Here is an 11,450-nt window from a genome sequence, read left to right on the forward strand (position 1 = left end):
CCTAATGTAACCTCGAGGAGTTGCCACATCTTGTTGGCAGCGAACTACCAACTTAACGTTGTGTATGCCTTGTGGTCTTTCATCATGGTGTATTCTGCAAAAAAAACTGCCATCTAAAAGCTGTTGCAGAATACATAACGAAAAACCAGAGGTATACAATTTCAAAAAAAGAAGCCTATTTTCTTTTTTCGGTAGATCTAGCTAGATCCTGAAGTATTCAAACATGAGTCTATTTTGAAAAAAAATAGCTGACCTTTTGTATCGCCCGTGGTATATAGCTCCGCGAAGCCACGGAGCACCACGGTTTGTTATCCATCCACACCACACGCACGCAGGTTTCTTCACGCCGCCTCCTTCTTCCTCGCCGTCTTCCTCACCACCGCCCTCGCCCGCCTCAAAACCCCCGCCCCTAAACCCTAGCTCTCCAATTCGCCGCCGCCCGGAGCACACGAGCCCCCTCCCCGCCCCTGCCCGCATGGCGTCCTCCACGGCCGCCAACCTCTGGGTGCTGCTCGGCCTCGGCATCGCCGGCGTCCTCCTGGCGGCCAAGCGCCTCAAGCGCCCCGCGCGCCCGGACAGCGGCGCCTTCGTGTCGCGCCTCGAGCTCCTGCCGCCGCCCCAGCCCCCGCCGCCCCAGGCGCGCCACCCCCTCACCGACCTCTGCTTCGCCATAGCCGACGCGTAAGCTCTCGCCCCCGCCCCCCCTTCGTGCTTCGCTGGAATTGAGTTCTAACCCCAGATTGGATTCGACGGAGCGAGCTAGCACCGCCTGGTCCGTAATTCGATTGCTTGAATCGTACTGGCATGACATCACTGGTTCGCTATGTTGCTTAGGCGTTAGGGGGATTGAATTTGTGTTGGTGGTACCGCTGGCCCGTGGTGATAGAATTTACTCAGCGTGAGGCATTGCATGTGCTGGATTATATCATGCTTTTGTTTGAAATACTTAATTGTAACGCGCCGGCCTCACATGGGAGAGCTTCATGGATGACAACTTTTAGTGGCTGGCGCCACAAAAGGAAGCAATGCCCTGTAAGAACACATGAGTGTTTGTATTAGATACACCTGCTAGGGTATGGTGTTATTTATCATAGTTACGTAGCAATCTATCCTAGAACTAGGCGACTCAGTAGTTCCAGGCTTCCAGCATGCAGTGTGGCTATTGACGAGCGTTATATTGGTAGATGCTAGAATCCGTAGATAACAGGTAACATAATAACGAGTTCACTGATAATTTATCTTGTTAGCTTTAATGCCAAATGCTATTTTTTAGAGCTGAACTTGGGAATTAAGATCATGTTTGAGGGAAGAACATGGATTATTTGTAAACGTACAAATTTCGACATGAGCTAAACTTGGTTTTAGAACCCCATTTCGGTAGGCCTCCTGCACGAAGCATATAAGTTTATGTGTTTTTTTTTTTGGTGAGAGTTTGGGATTTGTTCTTAACTTTTTACTCATGTCCATGGTTAAAAAAAGAATGCCCAGGCGCGAGGCAACAGAAGAATGGATAGCGCTTAGTCGGCCTAGGCATGTGCTTTGGCGAGATAGGACAGAGCTAAGACTAGGAATTTACGCCTAGCATTTTTTCAACCCTGTTCTTGTCTTATTGAAATCTGTTTTCTGGTATGTGCAATGATTCTACCCTGAAGTAAAAGTTTTGTCTGATAGGTTGTATTTGAAGCATGATAATATTTATATCATGGGAATATTGAAACGAATAATTACCTTGAACTTCCTCAGTCATCATACCCTTACCAATTTAATTAAAGGTGTAATATTTTTATCAACTTAAGGCTGTAATCATGCATGGTTTCCTTTTCCCAAATGATGTGGTCTGTGGTGGCTCATGGCTTGTCTTTGAAATCTTGTTTTGGTGGTACTGTTATTAAACCATTATGGAGCAGACGTTTCTGTCCTCTTTGATGAAATGAACGGTAGTTTTATCTTTGTGCTTTGATACTGGTCTTGCTGCAATCATGACAAATATTAAGTTCTTAACACAACCCAGCAGTTGTAAACTCATGATACATGTTCTGTACCAATGAATGTATTGATTATGTTGAGAGTACCATAGTTTCATAGTTTCTATTACATTTTCTCACTTGAACCAACTCAAAACCTGTCATGTTTGGCCGTATTTATCCTGTTTAACACGGTTTTAGCATTTCATGTTCTGCTGTTAAATTGGAATGGATTGGCTAGCTACGGATCAGGCTACTGCTGCTGACTCCTCGCCTGAAGGAGTTCCATGGGCCTATTTTCGGGGAAAACTGAACCAACTATCTATGAAAGTAAAACTCACATGATTGCATTACAAATAGGATCTGCATTCAATTTGCAACTGTAGTATCTACAGTTAAAATTTTAGAACATAGATGTATTTGCCAATTGCTAAAGTGCTATGGCCATGTTCAAATGAGCTTAAGTACTTGAGGTATTCCCTGGAACTGTGTTGTGGGCTTATGTGTTTCCAGGAGGGAAGTGCTGTTCCCTGCGACCCTACCCTCATGGTCTAAACTATTTGTCCAAAACTTCGAATAGATGGTTGTTACTGCACAACCATGTCCTGAATGTGTTATATAAATAAGCATCCAATTTATGTTTATGTCATCCTTTCTCCTATCCAAAAGTGAGTATATTCGGACATCAGAACATTCTTAGAGATAGTATTTCAACCATAAATTTCTGTTCAAACATGTTACCTCATATAAAAGCAATTCTACAGTATTAAGTATATGAAATTCTTATGAATCTATTAATTTCAGCTTCATGTTTAGGGCACTTTCAGACGAGAAAAACACTAAGCTTGTGTCTCGATATATTGAAAAGATGGAAAAGGTTTTCACAAAACCCCAAGATGGGGTCCAGTACACCGCAACACACTATTCCAGGAATCAGTGGGCATCCCACCTCCTGGTAAATGCGCCCTAATAAGCCCTAAAGCACCAGCGCGCGCCCAAAGTTCGGCTTCCTCCCTGATTTGCCTGAGCTTCAAACATGTAATCGTTGCAATGCTTTCACAGCATCCAAGAAGTGAACAAAACCGTAGAGGCAGCACGTTGAGAAGATCCATGGGAATCTTGGCAAAAATGCTAAAAGTACTTTGAAATGTTTGACTGACAAAAATGCTAAAACTTCTTTACGTTTTGAATCGGAGGTTGTATTTTTTAGTGTCTGTATGGTATATTTGTTTCCTGGAAGAAATGCAATCACCTTCAACCCTACTGGCACCCTTGTAAGCTATTTATCCAAACTTTCAAATAGATGGCTGGTACTGCCTAGCCATGTCTTGAATGTATTTTATGAATACGCATTCAATAATTGGTTGTGGCATATCATCTCTTGCTCATAATTTGTGTGATGTGTTACCATGTATATATATCCATTTTGTTTTTGAACTTTGCTTCTATTCTTCAATGCTGCCCCTGTGCACTTTTAGATATCTGTTTTCATGTTTTCTGAAGCTGAATGTCAAGAGTATTGGTTATGCAGTCCTTCATGCTGGTTGCATTACTTCCCTTGACCACATATATGATGCACTTGTTTTGATGATTGCAGATTCCATGTCAGTAGTTACATAACAAGCTTCGGCAGCCTAGAATGGGCAAAGACACACGATGCAGCAACACAAACATCTCTAGTGGTTTCAACTCTTGTTGATGGTGGCGCTATTTGTGTCGGGAAAACTGTTATTGATGAGATGGCATATAGGTACATTCGTTTGCTTTCTGAACATAGTTTCAGAAACCTGTGTTAAGTTTTGATTCCTTTTTTCTTTTCCTCCTTTCTGTTTTAATGCCAATATCATGAAGATGTTATAGGTTTCTTACATTTGCTAGGATTATTTTCCAGCTTTTCTAGTGTGTCTGCTGACTTAATGCACCTTCCTTGTTCAGTATCCATGGTGAGAATAAGCATTTTGGTACACCAACAAATCCTGCAGCTTCTGATCGAGTACCTGGAGGATGCTCTAGTGGATCAGCTGTAGCTGTTGGTGGTGGCATGGTAGATTTTGCATTGGGTAAGTCGATCTCTATGTGCTTCTTATTTAAGCAAACTTGAAGTTTGTTAATATTATTGTTCACTGCCGGTTGCTTCATAATTCTTTGGATACCAGATCTTGGTATGATGCTATCAGTAGTAGCGGTAACAAATGGACTATTCTTTTTCCACGCAGTTGTAGCACTTATATGCATGTAATTTTTTAGGGTAATTGCTCATGGTAATGGTGTTCAAGATTGTTTTCATGTTGTGAAATCTGAACCATGCCCGTCATTAAACTTCATACTCTCTTTGATTACATGTTATATACTTTACTTGCACTTAATGGCTTAATGCACTCAGCCAATCCAAGTAACGTTTTCAAAATTCATACTGTTACCTTTTTGCAGACAAAGAGAATTTTTTTGCTCGTGGCAATTCAACATATTGTACAATCGATAGCAAACAATAGTTATTGCCAGTCAAGTTTACTTTGGACAGCACTAGAAGTAATCTAATATAATGATAGGAAGGTAACTGATATATTGATTTCTATATGAAAAGATATAATTCAGCCACTATCATTGATCCAAGAAAATTGTATAAGTACTAACTATCCAAGAGCATTTTATCAGCAAAGAAATGATGTGGACATGTGGTAACATGGCATTTTTACCCTAGTTTGTTTGCACTAAATCCTACTTTCCTGTGCATCATAATTATCTCAACCTGTGGTTTAGGCAGAACCTATTCTGGTGATAGTTACTTGAATTCTAGAATATGTATGTTCTATAGAATTGTAATAAATTCATATTCCTACTCAGTTTTGTATCTGCTATTTGTACTATGTGGATGTCTAACATACGAGTTTTTTTCTTTCCGGCTAAAATTATACGTTGTTTTCCTTTACAATTTCACGGACTTTCTGAAATTTCTGTCATTTTGGCTGTTAAGATCTTCTGGATCTTTCTTGAGTGATGTTTGTTCTGCTGAACTATCTACGCTTCTCATAATGTTATTATCTTTCTCTAACATACATAGTCACTACACTAATAATGTGATGTGGTAGGTATTGATTCCATTGGAGGAGTAAGGGTACCAGGTGGCTATTGTGGCGTGCTAGCGTTCCGGCCTTCGCATGCTGTTATATCCAACAGTGGTGTTATTCCTGTCGCACCTAGCCTAGACACTATAGGTACATCTCAAAATGTTATTCTTATAACCACACAAAATATGGATCTTGACTTGTAAAGGGTATTTCATCATGTCTCATTATTTTCTTCTTTCTAATGCAGGCTGGTTTGCAAGGGATCCGATTGTACTGCGTCGAGTTGGTCATCTTCTTCTGAAATTATCTTATACTGATATCCGTCTACCTAGACATTTCTACATAGCAGATGATTGCTTTGAAATTTCAAAGATACCTGCAAGAAGGTTAACTCAGGTGGTAACAAAATCTGTGGAAAAGCTCTATGGAAGTATGTATTTCCTCTTTACACTGTCTTCTGTTATTTCAATATAATTTTTTTGCTGGAAGTTAACTTGTGTCTTTCCTCAGGACAAGTCTTGAGTCATGTGAATATTGGAAATTATTTGGCTTCAAGAGTACCCTACCTGCGGAACTATTCAAATGGGAACAAGAATGGGGACTCAAAGTTTTCTTCCTTGCAAGCACTTTCTAGTGCCATGCAGTTGCTTCACAAGTATGGTCCTGCATTGAACAATAGTCATATTTTTATACTGAACTTAAGAAATTAATGACTCAGTTTGAACTAGATCTTTAGTTTTCGTCCCGTGGTTTCCATCCGCTATCTAGTTATGTTGAAGCAGGTGTGGTGGACTGGTACAGTTGCAGGTTCTGTTAGTTGATCTTCGTAAGCTTCCCTGGTTGTAGAACTTTTTTCTTACATAGTCTAATTAGAAATTCTGATAGGACTGCAGAAGGCTCTTCTTTTCATAGAACTATTTCAGATTTTGGATTCACCAATAATAAATATATGCTGTTTAGTGAATAAAAATATTTAGCTGCCATTCTTGGTCTTACTTTGTTGATTTGTTGTATGTTTCCGATATATTTGATGATTAAAGTGAGAATTTTACCTTTAATATATGCACATTTCTCTGCCAATTTTCCATACATAGGACATATCATTGTGATACAACGTAATCATGCTATTTTATTATTCAATCCAGACATGAATTTAGAGATCAGCATAACGAGTGGATAAAGTCGGCTAAGTCTGCTGTTGATGCTTCCATAGTTGGTAATTTGTCTGATGATGCTGATTCGCCTATTGATACCGTCCAAGCTGCAAGGAAGGATGTGCGCTTAGCTCTCAACACACTCCTTAAGGTATTATAACATGGAGTTCAGACTGAACTAGAATTCTGTGAGATTATGATAGTAAATGCCTACATTATCAGGAAAAACTATGTCTGGTCCTGTGATTAATTTCTTAGCACATTCATTTTCTCCTTACCGATAGTTTTGCTGTATAAATTTCACTGAAGATGCTCTGTGTGATTCCTGAAACTGTGAGCTGTTCAAAGCTTGTGAACTTCCAATTGGCAAAGCAAACCTAGTGTTCTGCAGAGCTTTGAAATTAACGTTTTTTTGAAGTTTCTGTATTATGCACAACAAGTTGATCAAAGTGATAACCAACTGATTATGAGGGTAAACTTAAATTCTAATAAATTTCTGCTGGAAGTAGATGTTTACCTGCAAAGTTTTTACCCCAGAACTTGGTGAGTCAACTTGGCAATTGATGATACCCTTTTGCTTGCAAATCAGCAATTGTCAGGAATGTTAGGTGCTACTGGAATAGCATGTGCAAATAATTCCTTGAAGTTTATATGCAAGCAGTAATCACAGGAAATAAATGAATCCTGACCAGCCAAACGCAATACAATCGCGTCTGTTTGATCCAGTAACTCTGCCAGTATTGTTTGCAACTGGCCTGCTTTTTTTCGTTGATGGAACTGGCCTGTTTCTTCTGTCTGTGAAGAGTCAACTAGACCTCTTCATGAGCCATGCTGGGTCTGGGAAACCTGGCCTTGAAAGGCCCACCACCTGCAAAACCAGGCCTAGCGTGTGAAATAAGCTCTTATTTTCACCAAAACAAAATTGTGTTTGTGAATTAATTTTCTTGAATACATTATAGTTTATTATGATGTGGCTGAAATTATGGCTGAACCTGAAGGTGGCCAGTCAATATACACCTTTATGTTGATATTTTGTATTTTGTTTTTTAGATGTATTTTGGTACTTGATGTCTCCCCACTGTTATTGGTGCTGCGTTTTACATTATAGTTTTGACTTAGGAGCCAATTCTTCAGCTCTCGTACTTCTTAAGCTGTTTCTGCTGGAGTGAAGTAGTTTATTTACATTTTGTGGTGTACTGTCACCCAGTAGTGTTCAGAATCTGATAGATGTTTTTCTTACTAGACAGAAGTTTGCCTATTGGATCGTTGTTAGCTGGAGATAATTCTGCCATTCTGCTTGTGTGCATGTGCGTCTTTATCTTGTTTTGCAATCTTGCATGCAACTGAATGTTCTGTGATGAATGATCATCTAATTATTTAGTGGTATCATAGAAATGCTTTTCTAACGGTGATGATGTGTCCGTAGGATGATGGAATTCTGGTCATCCCAACTACTTTGGGTTGCCCTCCAAAAATTAATGCCAGGGAGCTCTCATCTACAAGCTACAATGCTGAGACATTATGCCTTCAATCTTTATCTAGTATGTCAGGGTGTTGTCAGGTATGAATTTTTCATAGCGTCCTTCCGACTATATGTTAGCAGCATATAAACCTTGTTGGTATTTCCGCTGTTGACCTTTCTTTAAGTTTTAACCTTTTTTTTCCCCATGAGTAAGAAATAGAGAGGTTCTATTGCACCTGTGATAGCTAGCTCATTGGCCTTTCATAAGTCAACAATAGAAATTGATAGTTGATGATTTTATTTAGTTGGTTGAATTAATTGATTTCTAAGAGTTTCCTGCTTTTGGTAGAGATGTAAACTATCTGAATTGGGTAAGTTCAATCAATACCATATCCATGCCTATGAATTCTACTCCCCCGTCTAAATATACATGTCTTAACTTTATCTAGATACGGATGTATCTCATTTTAGTTAGAGATACACCCGTATCTAGACAAAAGTGAAACACCTATTTTTAGACGGAGGGAGTAGTAGTTATTCCTGCGCTCTATCGATCACCTGTGAATGTTGTAGATATGCTGATCATATTCATAAATGTTGGGGAGGATATAAAATTTGGTACGTAAGAGATGACGGTTTTCAGTGACACCTATGGCTACATAGCACATGGACTCTCATTCCTGGTAAGCCTCTAATGTCCTTTTGCTAATCTAACAATATTGATGCTCCTTTTCAGGTTACCATTCCTGTCGGTGCACATGATAAATGTCCTATTTCAGTTTCCCTCATTGCAAGGCATGGCGGTGACCGCTTCTTGCTGGACACCACTCAAGCCATTTATGCCACCATCCAAGAGCAAGTTGAGATGCTAGCGAAATCTAATGCTTCAAGTAAAGAGGCCATGAATGAAGAAGCTGCTGAAGCTGCTAAAGAGAAAGTCAGTTCGTATCTTATTAGTTGTCTGGGAATATAGCTTTCGTTTTTCAAACATTTGCTTAAAACCAGACACAACTGCTTTTTTCCAAGTATTATCTTACCGTAGCACACCATACCATTGTGATGGTAATTCACTATTCGAATAAAGAACTAATAATAACTCACACAGGAAAGACATGGCAATTTTAGGTGTTACATCTTACCATTTGACTTTCTTGTTAGGCTTCTAGATCTTTTGGTAGCTTTCTGCCTAAATGATGCACATGCACAAATCCTTACTGTGTACTGAACCTGTTTCTCGTGACCTGGAATTATGATCACAAGTGTGTATTTGAATACCACTTTGTTGGACTCAGAAGCAAAGCTACCCTTGCGCGATAGCAAGTTTTAGATATTTTGCCTTTTTTCTTAATACTTTGTTTTTTCCTATCGCTTGCTATTTGACAGGGTAACAGTGCATTTAAGGAGAAACAATGGCAAAAGGCAATAAATTTATATACTGAAGCGATCAAATTAAATGGCAAGGTAGCCACATACTACAGTAACAGAGCTGCGGCTTTTCTAGAATTAGCTAGGTACGATCTTCTTCCCTCCTGCAATTTTCTCTCCAGTTTATCTTAGAGAGCTGGCATGAGTGTTTGCCATTTATCTTTGAAGAGCTCACATGCATGGGTGTTTGTTTCACACTTTTGGTTGCTTATGTTTATCCGTTTTGGACCTTTTAGTTACCGCCAAGCTGAGACAGATTGCACTAGTGCCATCGATATTGATCCAAAGGTTAGTATCTGTTTTCCTAGTTTCAATTTTGAAGTATGATGTGCCCGCCTTCAGATTATATTCTATTCCAGTTCTTTCAAAATGCAAGTGTAGACAATGAGATGAAAATGATATGCTAGACTTCTCTTTTCAGTTTTCTGAAGTAGATGTTAATCTGTTGAGATTGTGATGGTGTGTAAAAGTTAAAATTGATTGAGTCTGTATTTATATAACATTTTTGTGTTAATCTTGTATACGTTTCAGATTGTCAAAGCTTATTTGCGGAGAGGCACAGCAAGGGAGATGCTTGGATACTATAAGGATGCTGTTGACGGTCTGATCTTTCATTACCCCCTTTGCTTGATATTCAATTATCTGGATGACTCGTTGACTATTAATAGTGCTATTAAGTGCTAAACTAACCGTGTACTTCTCCACTGCATTTTGCAGATTTTAGCCATGCCCTTGTCCTAGAACCAATGAACAAGACTGCTGGTTTATCCATTAGTAGATTAAAGAAGTTATTCCCGTAGGTGCCAAGCCCATGGAATTATTTCCGAGAAGATGTGGCTGCTGATTTTGTGGGCAAACGAGTTCTGCATTGCTGGGGGATTGGAAGTACCTGAGCACCACTGATACATACATGGAACACGGCATATGCTCTTTCACAAGGTAGATTATCATTGGCAACAGAGCTGTCATCCGTGGAGTCAGTTTACTCGTCCCTCCCGCCAAGTTTTGAGAAAGCAAAGTAAAGGATAGGCTTTTGTGGGTCAGTCGATCATAGCAACAGTGTCATCAAATGTGCTCTACAGGTGTTATCCAATCATGTGAAACATCGGTTTTGACAATTATTTGTTGAAACACCTTGATTTGCCAATAAAATGGTTCGACGTGCTGTATCCATCTTTGCTACTCCGAAGTGCAGCTTTCAGGGCTCGTCCTGAAAGTGCTGCCCTCAGTGTGCCTGTTAGGCAGCCGTATGTCCTTCCGCTGAATCGCTTCAATCACCGAGACGTTTCAACCTTCTCTTTTGGTCTTGGTTGTTTGCATGTTCCTCTAGTACCTGTTTTTTCTTGGATGTCTGCATCAGTGATGTGTACCTAACAAGATGGTGTGGATTGTTCAGCACTGGACCGCCCTGTATTCCGTGCATGGACGTGCAAGCGAACCTGGCTCTAATTGATTGGGGGTGGGTTCATTATCGAAGTTAGGCTATGATGTCGTGTCACTTTTGGATCAAGTACAGTAGCACTAGTTGTACACTTAGGCTGTTGACTGTCTTCCACCGAAAGAAAGCTGTATCAGAGGATCTCAGTGCATGATTCAGAGCTAATCTAAGCCATTCAGGTGCCATCATGATTGATGAATTTAGGTGTCTCGGTCTACTATTATTTTCAGCTGGCTTAGGTGCCCACAAACGAATCATTGTGTCAGGCCATCAATAATAATATCAGGAGGCAATAATAAGTGGTAAATAGGACAGCTGATCTGTGGTTTGACAGTTTGACTGGTGCGGAGCCACTGGGCCGGCGCCAAAGCTCTGTGACCAGGAGTCCAGGACGTAGCTGACACCATTCTGTTTTCTCCCAAACTTCGTTTTCGGGAGAGAAATGAATAATCATTGGAGGAGGACGTTAAAAAAAAGCATCAAGAACTGTATCCATCCATCCATGGAGGAGCTCCCCTTTTGACTTGGCTTCCACTGCCGAATGGACGACGCAGCAGCATGCAGCAATGTATATAGCTAGACCTCCCAGCCTGTTTGGTTCCTAGCCACACTTTGCCAAGCCAAAGTTTGGTAATTTAGCATGTGTTTGATTCTTGCCACACTTCACTAATCATATGGCCCACTTGTTATAGAGTGAATTTTTTGCCAACTTTTGCCACACTTTGTGGCTTCCAAAATCCTAGCCACACTTTTGTGACTGCCACACTTGCCAAAATTAGACTTGGCAAACTGTGGCTGGGAACCAAACATACCTACAATCCGTCGCCCCTTGCACGAGCGGGTCAAGGAATAGAACAAGTTCCCAACTTCCCATGGATTAGCCCCTGTGTGTAGGGATCTGTGTGGTGGTTATGCTATGTACGGTTCTTTTTCAACGCT

The 11,450-nt window shown here is 40.3% G+C and overlaps 1 protein-coding gene across 1 annotated transcript; it reads left to right on the forward strand.

Annotated features, from left to right (window-relative positions):
* Nucleotides 1-342: 342 nt before the first annotated feature.
* On the forward strand, nt 343-10,244 carry LOC127293234 (translocon at the outer membrane of chloroplasts 64). Its single transcript, XM_051322814.1, has 13 exons — nt 343-681; nt 3,562-3,714; nt 3,900-4,024; nt 5,054-5,179; nt 5,280-5,462; nt 5,543-5,687; nt 6,178-6,337; nt 7,613-7,747; nt 8,385-8,585; nt 9,032-9,159; nt 9,310-9,361; nt 9,605-9,674; nt 9,791-10,244. The coding sequence occupies exons 1-13, from the start codon at nt 476-478 to the stop codon at nt 9,871-9,873; spliced, it is 1,767 nt and encodes a 588-aa protein (XP_051178774.1). The 5' UTR covers nt 343-475; the 3' UTR covers nt 9,874-10,244.
* Nucleotides 10,245-11,450: the final 1,206 nt, after the last annotated feature.

This window comes from Lolium perenne, chromosome 4 (assembly GCF_019359855.2).
Source record: "Lolium perenne isolate Kyuss_39 chromosome 4, Kyuss_2.0, whole genome shotgun sequence".
Classification (NCBI taxonomy): domain Eukaryota; kingdom Viridiplantae; phylum Streptophyta; class Magnoliopsida; order Poales; family Poaceae; genus Lolium; species Lolium perenne.